We start from the raw sequence: 18,292 nt of genomic DNA on the forward strand, positions 1-18,292 counted from the left end.
TTTCACATACAAAATCTGGAGGCATTACTTTTCAGCACACCCTCATAATATAAGTCTACCAGCAAGTTTCTCAAAAATGTTCCAAGAGTGTGAAGTTCTGCATCATGAGTGGTAGTTCTGATTACATTTTCATCACTCACGAACTCATAGAACTTTGGGTGTTTTTTTTTTTTTAATGAGAGCAATGATTTCTTCAAGTCCCTCAGCATTATGTTAAATAATACTATTTTCCTGATTTTTTGCAGTAGTTTCAGAACCCCTTTGGTAACTCACTGGAACTTCTTGCATACCTTTCTGAGAAATGTCTGTGTATTTCCTACCAACTGAAGTTGAACTATGCATAGCAGTTGGTACTTGCTTGACTGATGTTGCACAGCTGCCATTTTCAAAATCTGAAAGGGGAAAAAGCACCAGAGATTTAAAAAAAAAACAGTGAAGGCACTTAAATGCAAAGGTAAGGGTTGCAGAATGATTCTCATTGGGACTCCAACCTTCCTCTCAGTTCTCAACTTTTCTAGATTCTTCAGTAGATGCAAGCCATCACTACACATTTGTGTAACCACATTCAGTGAGTGTTCAATCCTACATTGTGTAGAAACCACTCTGCATTTCAAGAATTAACTAAATTGCAGAAAGGGACAAAAGAGGATTCAAGCAACAAGTATATTTTATGGTGCTTATCTGTAGCAGAGCTGCAGCTCTCCCTATTCATGACATTCTTCCTGACCCATCAGAATAGCCATGCTTCTCATAAATGAGTACACTGTTAGCTGCACACAATCTACATCTACATGTATAACCCACAAACTAATGCATATTGTGTGTCAGAGGGACTACATACCAATATTAACAATTTTCTGCCCTATTCCACTCATAATATACCAAGGAAAAAATGACTGCCTGTATGCCTCTGTATGCACCCTAATCTCTCTTACTTTATTCTTGTGATTCCCTATGTGAGGTATGCAACACAACATTTGCTAATTCTTCCTCAAGTACTGGTTCTTTAAATTTACCCAACAGGGTTTCATGAGAACATCACCTTTCCTTTTAAGTTATCAAGGCACATCTGTTACACTTTACTTTCACTTCCATACAAGGCTACACTCCAGACAAATACCTATAAGAAAGACTTCCCAATAGTTAAATCTACAGTTAATGTTAAGAAATTTCTCTTCTTCAGAAATGCTTTTCTTGCTGTTACCAATCCAGATTTTATATCTTCTCTGCTTTGGCCATCATCAGTCTCTATACTGTTCAAATAGCAAAACTCACATGCTACTTTTAGTGTCTCATTTCCTAATCTAATTCTCTCAGCATCACCTGATTTAATTCTACTACATTCCATTATCGTTGTTTTGCTTTTGTTAGTGTTCATCTGATACTCCCCTTTCAAGATACTGTCCAACCTGTTCAACTGCTCTTTCTAGTCTTTTTCTGTCTCTGACAGAATTACAATGTCATCAGCAAACCTCAAGGTTTATATTTCTTCTCCCTGAACTTTAACACCTTCTTCACATTTCTCTATGATTTCTTTTGCCATTTGCTCAATGTGTGAATAAATAACATTTGGGATATGCTACAACTCTGACTTATTCACTTCTCAAGCACTGTTTCCGTTTCATGCCCCTAGACTCTTATAACTGCTGTCTGGTTTCTGTAAAAGTTGTATATAAACTTTTGCTTCCTGTATTTTACCCCCACTGCCATCAGAACTTCAAAAGTGCATTTCAGTTTGTATTGTCAAAAGCTTTCTACAAATCTACAAAAGCAATAAATGTCAGTTGCCTTTCCTTAACTTACCTTTTAAGACAAGTCTTAGGGTCAGTGTTGCCTCACGTGTTTAACATTCCTTCGAAATCCAAAATGATCTCCTCCAAGTTCAGCTTCTACCAGTTTTCTATACTTCTGTAAGGAATTCCTGTTAGTATTCTTCAAACATGACTTATTAAGCTGATAGTCTGGTAATATTCACACCTGAAAAATAAATTTTCAGTGTTCACTTATGGGCAATGATTTCTTCAATTCTCTCACTATTACGTTAAATAATACTATTTTCCTGACTTTTGCAGTAGCATAGTGTGGTATAAGTTTAATAACCCCTTCTGTAACTCACTGAAACTTTTCCATTCCCCAATTAACCACATTTAGTGAGTCTTTAATCCTACATTGTGCAGGAACCACTCTGCATTGCCAGAATTAACTAAACTATGGAAAGGGATAAAAAGGATACAGACAACAAGCCTATTTTATGGCGCTTATTTGTAGCAGTGCTGCAGCTCTCGCTATTTGTGATATTCTTCCTGAGCCATCAGAACAGCCATGCTTCTCATAAATGAGTACACTGTTAGCTGTGCAGAATTTATGTCTACATCTACATGTATAACCCACAAACCCATTATAAATTTTCAATGTTCACCTCATTTTAATATTACCATTAAACGTTTAAGTGATTTGATATGATCCAAATGTTCACTATAATCTTGTAATTGTGTGGCAGAGGGTACTACATACCAGTATTAACAAGTTTCTTTCCTATTCCACTCATAATGTATCTAGGAAAAAATGACTGCCTGTATGCCTCCGTACACATCCTAATCTCTTTTATTTAAATCTCATGATTCCCTGTGTGAGGTATACAATGGTGGTAGCAGAACTGTTGCTAATTCTTCCTCAAATACTGGTTCTCTAAATTTACCCAACAGGGTTTCGTGAGAACATCGTCTGTCCATTTAAGTTTCCAAGGTACCTCTGTTACACTTCTGTATCATCTACATTGGCATGTCTTAATCATAGCTGGATGTTTATGATGTCATTCAATGTCTGCAGCCATACCTACTTCACAATGATTCCAAACACTCAAGCAGTACCCTGGGGCTGGTCCCTCTAATGCCCTTTACAGCAGCACTGCACTTTCCCAGAACTCTAATAGCAAATATGTCTTCCGCTCACCTTACCTATTATAAATTTTCAATGTTCATCTCATTTTAATATTACCATTAAACGTTTAAATGATGTGACATGATCCAAATGTTCACTATAATCTTGTAATCCCACATTATTGTATTCTTTTTATTTGTTATAGTTATCATCTCGCCTTTTTCCACATGCAAAGACAGCTGTCAGTCATTAATTTACACCAAGCGTAAATTCTTCCAAGTTTTCCTACATTTGCTTACTCTTTCCTGTAGACAGCATGGTCTGTGAACAATCTGACAATGATGTATACTGAAAACATTAGAGGTCTTATGAAGCTCCCATACTGCATGTCCTATGTCACCTTTGTTTCTGTTGAACATTTGCCTCCCAGCACAGCATAGTGAGCTATATTACTCAAAACTTCATCAAGCCATTCATGTATCTGTGGAGATATTTCATATGATAATATATTGATTACTAGGTACCATCAGAATGAAGTGTCAATCGCCATTCAGAGACCTAGGAAGAAGGAATTGGCACAATTGGAGTGAAGTGTCAACAACCATTCAGAGACCTAGGGAGAAGAAATCTAGATGTTCACCTGCATCTACTATTTTCACAATATCATGTATGAACAAAGCAAGCTTGTTTCACAACAGTGGTTGTTACTGAATTTGTGGTGATTCTATGACAAAAAGCTTCATTTGCTCCAGCAATGTCAAAATGTTTGAGCTTAGAATCTGTTCTAGGATGCTGGATGTTAGTGACATTGGTCTGTAACTACATGCATCTGTTCTTTTAGCCTTTTTGTTAATAGGATTGATGTGGTTTCTTTCCCAGTCACATTGTCCAAAACATTCCCAGTACATATGAGCTAGGAAAAGGGGCTAAGTCCACAGTGTATGCAATGTAAAATCAAACAGGAATTATGTCAATGATTGGTGCCTTGTTTGTTTCAAGTAGTCTTAACTGTTACTCAATCCTGGGCATCCTTGTATAAATGTCTCTTATTTATGCATCAGTAGTGTGATCAAACATGGATATGGTAGTATTGTCATGTATAAATACATTTTTAAATGCAGAAATTAAGAATTCTGGCTGCTGTTTCCACTTTAAACACCACACTGATCCACAAGAGATTGAATGTAATTTTTGCAAATGTCCATTGTCTTTATATTATGACCAGAACTTCCGTGCATTTTCTGATAGATCTTTTGTCTGGCTTTGACTGTGGAAATTATTGTAGACTTCATGCACAACCTATTTTACAGATGCATGAGTTGCTATTAAGTTCTGTCAGCTTCCCTGCAGTCTTTTCTGCAGCAAGAGTACAACAGTCCATGTTTTCACAACATTCTCTAAATGGTACCATTAAACAATGGGGATCAGTGCCACTTTTTATTATTTCATGTGGTATATATTTATCTAGACTGGAGTTTCTGATGTCTTTGAGCTTTAACCAAAATATATTTTGTCAGATTTGAATTGAATGTTCTGTTTTGTCTTTTAAGTAACACTATGCTACTACTGGCTGTCTATCTGATCAAACACAAATACTCCCCAAGCATTCTTGATAAAATTTTTGTCTTTGGTCACCACTGTTCCTTTACTAATATACTCCTCTCATTGGTGACATTCCCAAAAAATGTCAGGTCTCTCTGTAGTCAGAAGGTTTTAAGTTTCTTTTTCTTTTTTTTTCTTTTTTTTTTCATGTGTGGGTTGTTGTATTAGCTGTACAGGGCAGCTGTCTGACAATGTATTTGATATTATTTCACAAGACTGTGTATTGTCACTGTCAAAAATATATGCATTAAGTTTCCCAGTCAATATTAGTCTAGTTAAAGTTGCAACCTACAACTAGTATACACTCAAGATACTTCTGTGATGTTAAATTTAAGCTATTTTTGGATGACTTAATGAGTTATATGTTTGAATTAGTTTGCCAGTTAAACATCTGATTATTAATATAGGTCCACCAACTCTGTTTACTCAATTTGCATATGGATTCATTTATAGTGTCACTAGCCAGTTTTTAATGAAGTTAATAAGAAGTGGTAAGAATGCTGCTGTGAATTATTGCAAAAGCAGGCACAATCTGGTAACTGCAGCACGATGACATGTGGGTCAGAACAACATGTACGCAGGATTGCGAGACAGACTAGCTGCACTCAGCAGAAAACTGCACCGCACAGCAGTAATTGCCGTAGCGGGTGGATCAATGTCACCAGTGACTGGGCTCCAAGTTTTGGTGTAACAACTGCGCACAAGAGCTGTATAAATAGGTCTGAATATTGAGGCAAACACACTTTGAAGTCAAGCAGCATCGCCATATCATCAGGGCTCTGCTGTACAATGAGATGACTGGGCACCGGAAGCAGCAGCCACGGTCTTGAGACTGACTTGGACCAGCCACCACCAGCACTGAGTGCCTTGCAGGACTTGGTGCCTCAGCACCTCTGACCTGCCATCCGAGCCAGCCGTCGTATGACTCCTGCCAGGGGGCAGCGTCTTGTCTTGCACACAACAGTCTCTACTCACTGCCACGGTGAACATGTGCGAGGCTGAGTTGCAAGGAGAGGCTGTTCCCCAGAGGAAATCAGTCACAGCACAGCATCCCGTGCCACTTACACCACGGTCAATGCCTACTGAGGCTGCCAACCATCCTCCAGCCTGTCTACAGCATCACAGGGTGTCTGCACAAGCATCTCTTCTCTGAATGCAAGCAGCCGTCCATGAGCCAGCACCAGACAGGGTCACCAGAGTGAGGCATCTGCCTCATTGAGTCAATCACAAAATGTGTAATTAAAGTTGAATAAAAGCATTTCTGTCTGTCAGTAGTGTATTCAACCTGTTGTCACCACCACTCACCCTGCCAAGTGCAACCACTCTCTTCACATTTTTGACCACACTAGACTTAATGTTCTTTCTCCTTCTTGATAATTTAATATATTTTTCTGATATATTATCCAAGTGTTGTTAAAAATTTCCCCACTCCCTACTATGGACTTCAAACAAATCTCAGTCCCTAATATGATGTAGGAGTGACTGCTTACTAGGAGACACAGAAGTTCTGGGACTTTGCTGTGAATGGTCAGCCAGTTAACAATTAAGATGTTTAATTTCTCACAATCCGCATTTGCTACTTCATCTGTCATTGTAATTGCTTCAACTTCCCTATGAAACAATTCCAGATTTGGACAGCACCTGAGTGAGCATGTGCCAGACTGGATTTCTCTATTCAAGTTTCACCTGTCCACAAAAGAAGTGGATTCCACACATGTTCTGGCATCCAAATCGTCATTTCTGGTGTATAGTGCATGGCTGACCTCATGATTTGGGTTAACTTTCTTCACCATTTCCATCAGTGTCAGCAAAGAATCAAGAATGGTCTCAGAGCCCAGACCTCAGACATGATCATTGCTGACTTGAGCAATGATCTGCAGATGACTGCAACCTCAGTTGATCATGGCATATCCTCTTCCATCTAGTGGATGATTCCTCCCAGGATACATACCAAGTGACAGTTGATTTGCTCCCTTCCCCTGACATTATTTCCTTGAATGGGGCCACCACACACCTGGCAATGGAACTGTCTATAACTAACAGCCCCTCCTTTCCTCTGTGGGCTGCCAGACCTTGAAAGAGGAAAGAGCACAGGGCATGGCCTGCCAGCTCTCTCACTATCAGTGAGAGGTAATACTGCAAATATATTTGTTATAAGTGTGAAACTATGAGACTTCTGGCCATTGGCCACATACAACCATCCCTATGAAACAATTCCAGATTTGGACACCACCTGCCAGCCACCCCTGGGTGAGCACGTGCCAGACTGGATTTCTCTGCAGATCGCATGAGCAACATGAGTAGCAAGAAAGCTCCACAATACATTTTTAACACAAGGCCACACTGCCACCCCATCAACAGCACATTTTGCAGTGGTCATCTGAAACTGGTTGACAGTTGTGAATGCAGGTTCCAGTTATTCGCAGACAGCAGCCAATTCCTCCATCACGATTTCACAACAGCTGTAATCCCCAGTTATTCCACTTGTAAATCTAGCTTTTGCAGCAAAAAGTGCAGCAGAAGAATTATGTCCATAATTAGGTAGTGTTACAACCAAAAAAACATAAAAAACTAAATTAAACACAAACTTTAAGCTCTAGATGTTAAAAATGCCACTATTAACAAGTGTTAACGCCTCTGGATCTGGTGTACTAATGGGTGTTATTTTACAGTCCCTGTTTTAAACTGAATTAAGCCACAATGGAATTTATGGTGGCATTCAAACATAACAAAATCTCAATTGTGAGTGAACATAACTTCTGTAAAACAAAAAAAAAAACAAAAAAAAAAAAAAAAAAAAAAAAAAAAAAAACAGGTAAACAAATTACACAATCCAGTCACATAAATAAGAGCACTGCATATTTTTGATGCCAGCGTGCAATAATCACAAATACAGTGAATCTTTTCAAAGTTTAATGGCACTGAATTAGCTTTAAACCATTTATTAATATCAGTGAAAATTTGATTAGCACCCATTTCTAAATCTTCACTTGACTTGCTACTTATTGCAATGTCTGCATCATCTGCAAACAAAATAAACTTAGCATCTGGTAATGTAACAGATGAGAAGTCATTAATGTACACAAGACAAATCAACAGACCCAAGATGAAGCCTTGAGAAATATCACATGTAATTAATTCCCAATCACATGAACACTCACCACTTGCTGCATAGGTATTTTGCAATGACACCCTTTGTTTCCTTTTAGTTAGATAAGACTCTCACCATTTCACAGCACTGCCAGTGACACCATAATATCCTAATTTACTTAATAGAATGCTGTGATTCACACAGTCAAAGGTTTTTGACAGGTCACAGAAAATGGCAGGTGCCTCTAATTTATTTCTAATGAGTTAAGTAGATTCTCACTGTATATGTAAATAGCTTTCTCTACATCAGAACCCTTATGAAACCCAAACTGTGAGTTGGACAATATATGATTTGCATTTGGATGCTTAAGGTGGTCATTGAACCCAACCTTTTAAAATATTTTTTATAATGGTGGCAAAAGTGAAATTGGTCGACAGTTTGATGGTAAATAATTGTAGAGAACTCTTAACTTCAGCATATTTTAGCCAGTCTGGAAATGTTCTGCTGATAAGAGATTCTTTACATAAATAACTTAAGATAGAGCCCCACTTGCATGAGCACTCTTTAATTAACTTTGTTGATATATTATCAAAACCACTAGAATACTTAAGTCTTAAGTATTTTATTATGTATACTACTTCTTTGGGAAATGTGAGTGCCATTTTCATTTTACTGAAGCTATTTGTAAAGATTAATCTCAGAGACTTAACTGCACTGTTTACCGAACCTGATAACCCCAAGCTGTCAGTAACAGAAACAAAGTACTTGTTTAACAGGCTTTCAACACTACATGCACTTGTTACCAATGTCTCTCTTATTTTAGAGCTATCTGTTCCTCATCCTTTTTGGCCCTACTTGTCTCTGTCTTCACTATATCCCATATAGTTTTTATTTTGTTGCCTCGTGTAATTACCTTTTTCTCATTTTGTGCACTGGCTGAATTACAACTGGATGAACCTAATTTTTCCATCAATTTTTGATTATCTCCAGTTTCAACCAGAGGCTGTCTGCATGAATTGTGTACATTAAAATTTGCTTTCTGGCTGCCTGTTTCTTCAATTTGAATGTAATTTTAAGCCTGTCTCTGAACATCATCTTTTTCTACCCTCCCTACCCTAAAAACTGCTGTTCTGTCACTTGTAACCATTGGTACTTTACACCCCCCCCCCCCCCCCTTCTTGAGTTATTTGCTATCAGCCCAGACAGTTTTCTCTTCCCTTTCATAGTGAGGTGAAAGCCATGCCTAGTATAGTCCAACCTACTGATAGAGCCAACAGGAACCACACAGATATGAGATCCTATACCTGATCCCAGCAGCTGTTCCATCTCTAAATTAACTCTCCTAACAGAAGAGTTTAAAAGAGGCCGGTCATGGTGCCTCAGAACAGATATAAGCCCAAAACCAGTGTGTCTTGATGCCAAAGCTATTTTTACCATATATCCCCCAATTGAATAATTAGGACGCCTGTATATGCTGTTGCCTGCCCCGCCCACTATTACTACGATGTCTTCCTTTGTGAAGTCTTTGCAAAGTGAATCTGCAGCCTCTGTCACCTGATCCAGACTTTCACTAAGTTTTAAACAAACTTGTGATCCTAGTTCATCCTGCAACAGTTGGCCAACACTTCTAACATGTGAACTACCTAACAACAAAACTTTTTTCTTCTTCACAACTTTTTCTTACTTCTTACTTCTCAAACACTTTTTGAAAGTTTGTTGTGTCCTTTCTACTCCTACATCTACTTGTGGCTCATCAGTTTACAACTGTGACAACAGATTGAACCTGTTTTTCAGAGAAAGTCCTATCCCCATTTTTTCTATAAACTGTTGTCAATTAACCTTTCCAGATCTTGTTTTGCCTTATCAAGTTCTGTCTCAAGGGCAGCAATCTTGCCCTACTCTTCCACTATCTTCCTATCTCTACAGCAAATCCTACACAACCAATGAGCCTTGTTTACTCCTCCACTTCCCATGCCACTACAGACAGCCACAGGAAAGAAACTGCAACAACCTTCACATCACATTGTGGAAGTAAAATCCTACACAAATGATACACTTCTCACTCATGTCAAACAAATTTTAGCTTTAGTCTAAATTAAACAAGAATAATTTCCTATACTACTCAGTTAATATTCAAAACTTCCGGATAAATAGAAATGATTATATCTGTATTGTTTACATGACAAAACAAAAGTAAACAAAGAACTGAACCTATACTATATGAACTTTTCACTAATTTCCAAACTTAACAAAGTTACTGACTTAGTGTCAAGGATGACCAGTTCGGTTGTAACAGTCAGCAAAGCAGTGGATATGGTGACAAACTCAGCAGTCCACTAGGCAGCCACCTAAGGTTCGACAGCAACCTCAGACTAATCTTCAGAAGGCCAGACAGCATCCATTTGGTCTAGAGCGAGACTGCTACTTCTCAAATATATACTAACTTTAACACAGTTGGTTTCTTGTAAAGCAAGGTAGCATTTTAGCTGGACAAAGTCAGCTGCATCCCTGGTGCCCCTCCTGTCTTGTCTAGTTGGCATAGTTTTATTTACTTCATGTGTTGTGATCAGTTTGTAGCTTCCTCCTGGAGTTTCTTCTGCTGTGCTAACAGAGCTCTCTGGTTATTCCAAGCCAACCCACATGAATGTGGTGCATTGGGACAACATTCCAAGCAGCTGCAGCAGTGCACAAGCTAAATTAAAATTTCACTTATACTAAGAACCTCCTCCAGCATGAGTTTGCAATTTCATGTATAATAAACTAGTATCATGATTTAGACAATTATCAAATTACTAAGGAGTAAGACTGCAATGATTTTGGTAAGTTATTGTGCTCTGTGGCTCCTTCATTAAGACTGTACACTGTGGATGAAGTCATACTTGCCCATATACACTATGTGATCAAAAGTATGCTGCCACCTACTGCCAGGTACTCCACATCAGCGACCTAAATAGTCATTAAACATAGTGAGAGAGCAGAATGGATGCACCATGGAACTTACAGACTTTGAGCGCAGTCAGGTGATTGGGTGTCACTTGGGTCATACATCTGTACACGAGATTTCCACACTCCTAAACACCCCTAGGTCCACTGTTTCTGATGTAATAGTGAAGTGGAAACATGAAGGGACACGTACAACACAAAAGCATACAGGCCAACCTCATCTGTTGACTGACAGAGACCACCGACAGTTGAAGAGGGTCATAATGTGTAACAGGCAGACCTCTATCCAGACCATCACACAGGAATTCCAAACTACACCAGGATCCACTGCAAGTGTTATGACAGTTAGGCAGGAAGTGAGACAACTTGGATTTCATGGTCAAGCAGCTGCTCATAAGCCACACATCACACCGGTAAATGCCAAATGACTCCTCATTTGGTGTAAGGAGCGTAAATATTGGATGACTGAACAGTGGAAAAATGTTGTGTGGAGTGATGAATCACAGAACACAATGTGTCGATCCAATGGCAGGGTTGGGTATGGCGAATGCCTGATGAACATCATCTGCCAGTCTGTGAAGTGCCAACAGTAAAATTCAGATGCAGTGGTGTTATGGTGTGGTCGTATTTTTCATAGATGGGGCTTGCACCCCTTGTTGTTTTGCATGGCACTATCACAGCACAGGCCTACACTGATGTTTTAAGCACCTGATTGGGGGTGGCAATTGCATCTTTCAACACGATCGAGCACCTGTTCCTAATGCACGGCCTGTGGCGGAGTGGTTACATGACAATACCATCCCTGTAATGGACTGGCCTGCACAGAGTCCTGACCTGAATCCTATAGAACACCTTTGGGATGTTTTGGAACGCCGAATTCGTGCGAGGCCTCACCGAACCGTCGATACCTCTCCTCAGTGCACCACTCCGTGAAGAATGGGCTGCCATTCCCCAAGAAACTGTCCAGCACCTGATTGAATGTATGCCTGTGAGAGTGGAAGCTGTCATCAAGGCTAAGGGTGGGCCAACACCATACTGAATTCCTGCATTGCCAATGGAAGGCACCACGAACGTGTAAGTCAGTTTCAGCCAGGTGTCCGGATACTTTTTATCACATAAGTGTACCGTATATCACAATTTGGCACACTTAAATATACAGTGGTGAGAAGCCTACACACGCAAAAGGTGTGATGCTTCACAAAACTGTGGGGTAACTTCGTTACGATCTTCAAGGAGACATTTTAAAGGATGCAAAGAGTACCCACTTCAACTCACAAACTGTTACATGTATCACATTTTGACTTTCAGAATGGACTCTGACCGATTAAGTAGGTACTGCTGGAAAGCTGTTAACATTGGCCATCTTCATAACCAAACAAAAACAGTACATTATGTTTCCAATAGCATATTGACATCCATATTTTGCAGATCCATGCAAGTTCTTTACACTGTAATGTAGCAGTTCACATGCAAATATCTAAGGGTATTGCTGCAGCATGGTAGTGTGTATCAAGCAGTCACACACACCATATTTCTTTTCACGATCTTCATTATCAAATACCAGTGATTTTGGATAGAAATTAAAATCTTTCTCTAATGCAGATGGTTCAAACACTGTTTTTAGTATTAAGTATAAAATACTAGACAGTTAAGTACCATTTCACAGCTTAAAAAACAATATGACATACTGTATTATTGGATATTTTTTAGTTTATAACATGCAATCAATTCAGTTTTTACTTCTAAACAAACCAGGAATGACTTCAAAATTAAAAATGTCATGTTGAGAATATTACATTTTCATGGTTAGCAATGGTGGGTAAGCTCACAGATGGGGCAGTATTCATAGTTTTCTACTGTTTCTCGGGCACACAGTCCAAGCATAAAGATGAGTGATATACAATATAATATCTCATTTTCAGCTGCACTACTGGAATATATTTTTTCACCTAAATTGTGCAAGTGACAAATGAATTTTAATTTGAAAAGCTATACACCACAGCTGCTGAAAAATCACCAGTTATCAATAAAATTGACATTAATGAACCAGAAATAGACCTGTGTTCAACGAACTAAAAATTTGTCCACTGACTAGATCTGGTGTGTAACATAAAAATGTATACTATTGTAACTAATAAGAAAATATGACAAACGTCAGTTATAAATCTCTCTTTAGCTGTTTGCCACAAATTGTAAATTGTTATTTTCTCTTTTATTCCAAAATAAATTAGTTATCTTATTTTTTACCCTATGAATTGAAAACTCTCGTAAAAGTACATTTCTGCTGTCAAAATGGATATTTCTTATGTATTTGATTACTTCTTCTCGCTGAGATCTTAATTCAGCAAAGTGGATTAAGTAACTGGAACACAATCTGTGCTAGATCTGATTCCATGTACATTCATCCCAACTACACAGGAGGGATGGGGCGTATATTATGGAGATTGTTTCTATTCCTAGTATGCCACGTGTATCAGTGGGAATACTAAAATTTGATTATTTTGGGGGTGGGGGGCGGCGGGAGGGTTGGTTTAGTAACCTCTCTCCATAAAAATTTTCTTTCTCCATGCACACACAACAGATCCCACGAAAAGTAGGCGAATTTAGTGCTATGGTATATATTGCATTCATCGTACTGATGTATTAGTTTCTTACCAGCGACTGCCGAGCAATTTTCACAAGCTTATACCTGCGACTTGTGTATACCGTACTTAATTTTAATGACTACGGTAAAATACGGTAGTAACTTGGCTGTAAAAAAGGAAACGAGAGGATTCCATTAGGCTACAGCGCCACACGAATATTAATGGCAACATTAATTATAAAATGTTTTCCTATTAACCTATGTGCAGCATTAACCACTTCTTGTCACAAACCAGCAGCCGGCTTCTGTGCTAAACACGCTATCGACGACCTCCGTCCGTACTCTCCTGCCATCTACTGTCGATAGGTGGAACTCGTTCGAGGAATTGCTGTAAGATGGTGCTTTTGTGCGAAAGCAACTCCCAAAGCTGAGCTACGGGCAGTCTGTAGCAGACACTCGTGGAGAGTAGTGATAATGGAGTGAAGAAATGCAGCCATGTTGTCGTTTATTGCGTCTTCGTAGTGGTTATGTGCATTATTTATCAGTGTGTGTGAGCTAAGAAGAGTGGTGCTGTAATACTTTATCTTCTATAGGGATTTGTGTCACTAAAATGAGTTGGGGAACGGAACTATGGGTAAGCCTTATACTTAGAAAAACGAAGAAAACGCACGGTATATGTTTGAGCCAAATACAAAATATCTGCAGTATATGTTTTATTTAGAAGTATTATTGTAATGTATCATGTCTTATTTATGGTATCAGTCACAGTGATCGATTTTCTTCATGTGATGTACCTCGCAACTGTAGTAACATTACAGGGCGTATGACTTTTTTTTCCCCCCTCCTCTTCATCGCTTACCTGTCAGGTGGAACTAACTTTTATGGTATTAGGCAGCATCAGTGTCGTGGATTTATCTGCTTTCTGACATACAAAATGAAAACCACGAACTCCTGTGGAATATTCGTGTGATTAACGATTAGTTGTTTATTATTAAATTTGACATTATTATTGTGACGCAGGTATTTGTTTTGCTTACTATCTGTGTGTTCTATAACTTAAAAAAAATGAAGGAAGCTTCCTTCCTAGTTTCAGCATTTTCAGTTTTCATTCAAAATCTAGCGATAAGTAGTTACGTCCATGAATAATTTGTCACTTCAACGGTGTGGAACCGGCGTAACAGAAAGACAGTATGCATTTGTTTATGTCGTGACGCTTGTTGCTATTGCTATAGTTACGTGCAGATTACCGTGAATTTTCGCATACGACCCTAGCGACTGATAGCAAAATATTTTCAATTCGACATCTTTCTGTTTATATTAGTGAGCAGTAATCTTATAAATAGAAAAGTAATTACAATATTTCACTACTTAATATACCATTACAAGGCATGTGTCTTAAGAAACGCCAGTTACGAAAAAAGGACGGTAAAATGTGTACCAACATACCGCTGCTCAAATAACAAATGCTTGCGCTCACGTTAATTGACTATATTTACCCCATGATCCGTCGTTCTGGAAAGAAAGTAAATTGATCGTTTTTAATCATATGTATCCACTCGAACAAATGTTGCTACGTACTGTTTACGCCTTGTCAGTGGACGACGCTTGTGAACACAAGCATGAATTCGTGTCAGGTGTAGCTTCCACTAGTCGAGAAAGCAGATTTGTTGTTAGAATGCCACCAGCTTTGCACCTTTCTCGGAACTGTAACTCGAAGCATTCACTACATTACAGCTCCCAAGTTTTTATATTTTTTATTGTAAATGTGTATGATGTTAAGTATGAAGTGAATTAAGCACTAAGCAAACAAACCCAAACAGTTCCACGCCTAAATGTTGTTGTATGGATCATTGCCCGGCGTTTCACAAACGCCTGACATTTGTGTAAACTGCAACAGGCCTCGGCGTGGTGATAATTGCCCCCTGATGTAGATAGCAAGTATACAGTTGATCTACATTGGGTATACGTTTTTCGTTAGCCAGCTGAGTGACGCCCTTGGACGCGCATAAGTTCGTTCCTACCGGTTTCTTTTACAGTTGTTAGAAAAACCGTTGATGCAGTACATACCTCACATACCATGTAGGTCGTGTCTCACGAAATCCAGACAGCTGGTTTGGCGTAATGCTGTGGTCCACAGCGATAAGTTTGGATTATATATATATATATATATATATATATATATATATATATATATATTTTACAGCGACAGAATGTGACTATAAACGATAGACAAATTTCGATTGTAGCAGTGCTAAGTTTTGACATGAAAGAAGCTTTGGATATTTTACAGAGAAATTTCCTTTGTGTGCCTTGTTTTCAGCAGAGTCGTGCGCAAAAACGCAGCTCAGAGTGACTTTTTATGATTCTTTCTAATTTTACAGCGAATTTGACTTTTTTCTGCAGAATATGCGTGCAGACACGAGTGCTGGTTAATGACCCACAGCTGGTAGGTCATTCTGTACGAAGCGTTATTACACTGAAGAAATTTGTGATCACATCCGAATTACTGTCAGGCAATGACCAGAAGTGATTTAGGTTACCCAAGAAAATTAATGATGGTAACCATCCCGTACCGAATAAATCATCTAGATATCGTTAACGCACATTGTTGTTGATCAAATCAGCATTTCGTTGATCACACTGATGTGTAGGCCTATATAAGTTAAGCCAGTAACAACTAGCCCAATATTTCTAATGTACCTAAAGAAAAAAAATAATTAAAACGTCGAACACATGTAGAATCAGTCTGATTAGGAAGAAATATTGACACATATAAATACGACAGCTGTATAGGTTTGTAAAGGATTTTTCCCATCGGATTTTCATGTCGAAGTGTGTTTGACAGTTGCTTCAGACTGGCGTTGGGGTACTGCATTGATATCGAGAATTCCATACAATCCCAGTACGCGTAACAAAGTTACATTCAGTACACTGGTAATTGACGAAACAATCAGTTTCCAGGCAAGTTAGTTCTCGAGACTCTATAGGCCTACTAGAGGGGACTAATGCAGTCCTCAAGTAAGGGTAGACTTATTTGTATGAATATAGTGTTATTGTGTCATCTGGCCATCTTCGTGTGACTTTATTGCCGTAGACTCAAACAATATGTTGTTGTATCAAGCAAGAAATCAATGTTTTTATTGTGTTATTACTTTGACATTAAACGATGGACGCCAACACCGAGGAATGGAAGATGTCTTTGGTTTCGCGAATTAGCGTGTCAGTGTAGACGCCAGATGCAGCTGCAGACTAGACGATAAATCTCATAACACGGGGTATCCTCAACAATATCTCTTGCATCTATGGCATATCTAGTTTCCGTTTTGCGACGAATCGAGAGTATAAAATCACCCAGAGAGATGCACGGAGATTCTCAATAATTGTGCAGGCGGTGGCGAAGGAGCGCACTTCGGATTCCCATTCGGTCCATCATAGTTTAGATTTCGTGCTTTTCTTACATGGATTCAAGCGATTTTTCCTTCAACAAGCGAATAAACTATTTCCTTCCCAATACGAGGTAGTGCACCATTTCTAATGACGTCAACCAGATGTTAAACTCTTTATGCTGCTCCATACGCCTATATCTTTCCGAGAAACCTACATGATTACTTTACGATCTTGTTAAAATGGAATCAAATTATCGTCACAATCTGGACTAAAATATGGATAGAATAGGGTGAAAAAATAATTGTGCGTCAGGTGTACCAAAATGAACGTTTAGGAGGTTGGACACTGTTGTATTTCAATGTTCTTATATTTTACCACAGATTGTAAGAAATCGGATGATGCTAACTGCTGAAAACTAGATATTTGTGAAGTGGACAAAATTAAAAATTCCTAATATAGAGTGAACATTGTTGGAAATTGTTTTTATTCTTTAAGAAATCCGACTATACTATTTGTAACTTAGGGAGAGAGGTTTCCAGGCTGTGGGTGCTCCCGAGTGTTACAGAGCATCCGACTCCGGAAACAGGCCGCTGGGATTATTCTCAGGCTGCAGGTATAGCTTGGCGAAAGCGGACGTGAGGCAAACGTGCAACGAATACTGATTACAGAGTTTCGTCAGTAAATCGTGCCGACGGACAGGGAAAGAAGAGCTGTTTTGTGGCGACTGGAGATGGTGGTCGTGAGCCGTAGATTGCCCCGGCGATGTACAGTTCTGGCAGGCGCCCCCTTCGCGGCTGCGTGGACTGTGAAGTGTTTCGACGAGTGGAAGGCGCGGTGTGGAGGGACGGGGGAAGCTGGGGGTAATCCACGCTGCCAGGTGCCCAGCGAGCAGCTGCTGGGTGTGGCATATCTCTGAAGTATCTGTCTGGCGCGTGCTCTCTCTCTCTCTCTCTCTCTCTCTCTCTCTCTCTATTTATTCAGTTTTTATTTTTTCCATCACCACCACTGATGTGAGGAAATAATAGTTCCTGAGGCTTCATCCAAGTTTTAGATATCTTCTGCCACTCTGCACAAAACTAGGTGCGTAACGATAAGATGTTGGACTTGTGAATTATCATAATTATTTTGGCTCGTATTCCAATCTGAGTTTTTCTCGGCATTCCCAAACTTGTCTACAAATCTGGAATGGCCCTTTAACATTACAATGTGCTACCCTTTCATCCCTAGATCATCCTTCTCTATCCCTACCCCACATCCTCGATCCACTCTTGAGAGAAACTGGGCGTAGTCTCAAACGATCTTATTATTGACGCGAAAGTACGTCGCAAAAGGAAAGACAAAGCTGAAAACGTGTTCGCTCTATGACTCTTGAAAGTAAATTTGCAGGTAAGATGACTTTCACCAGCTTTGTCAACCTGCTCTCAAGCTCATCGGATTGCAACATTACTATGCACATCATCATTTCGAGTAAATAGGCTCCGCATCAATTCCGCAGGCTTCTCTTCTCGCGAAGTTGGCTAAAATGTTTCTCGGTACGACACTATTTCCACCTGCCGGTAATGATGTGCTGACGCATCGTTCTCCAGCTGGTAGATGTTAAAAACGTACAGTAAGACATTTTTACGAGAAATCAAATACTGAAGACGTTACTAGAGTATTTTTTCCGTCCTGTTAATTTCATAGTCGAAATTCGGGAAATAAATGAACATGCATCCAGTGTGTTTTGTTCTTAAGGAATTGTGCTGAAATCACCAGAATGTTCTTATAATATTGACTGGCGGTATGTTGTGAAAGATATTGATTTT

The 18,292-nt window shown here is 39.1% G+C and overlaps 1 protein-coding gene and 1 long non-coding RNA gene across 6 annotated transcripts in view; one reads left to right on the forward strand and one right to left on the reverse strand.

Moving 5' to 3' along the window:
• Positions 1 to 246: 246 nt before the first annotated feature.
• LOC126184851 (uncharacterized) lies at positions 247 to 13,449 on the reverse strand. The gene is made up of 4 exons (XR_007536892.1): positions 13,359 to 13,449; positions 13,172 to 13,267; positions 1,804 to 1,977; positions 247 to 392 (listed from the first exon to the last, which is right to left on the reverse strand). It is a non-coding gene; the product is annotated as an uncharacterized LOC126184851 (long non-coding RNA).
• Positions 13,450 to 13,517: 68 nt separating this feature from the next.
• Positions 13,518 to 18,292, forward strand: part of LOC126184844 (formin-binding protein 1-like) — a 368,779-nt gene continuing 364,004 nt past the window's right edge. For all 5 annotated transcript variants that reach the window (XM_049927454.1, XM_049927455.1, XM_049927458.1 and 2 more), the window contains exon 1: positions 13,518 to 13,734. In XM_049927454.1, coding sequence (XP_049783411.1) covers positions 13,711 to 13,734 — 24 coding nt within the window. In that variant the 5' untranslated portion in view covers positions 13,518 to 13,710. The remainder of the gene's footprint in view (positions 13,735 to 18,292) is intronic.

This window comes from Schistocerca cancellata, chromosome 4, assembly GCF_023864275.1.
Source record: "Schistocerca cancellata isolate TAMUIC-IGC-003103 chromosome 4, iqSchCanc2.1, whole genome shotgun sequence".
Lineage (NCBI taxonomy): Eukaryota > Metazoa > Arthropoda > Insecta > Orthoptera > Acrididae > Schistocerca > Schistocerca cancellata.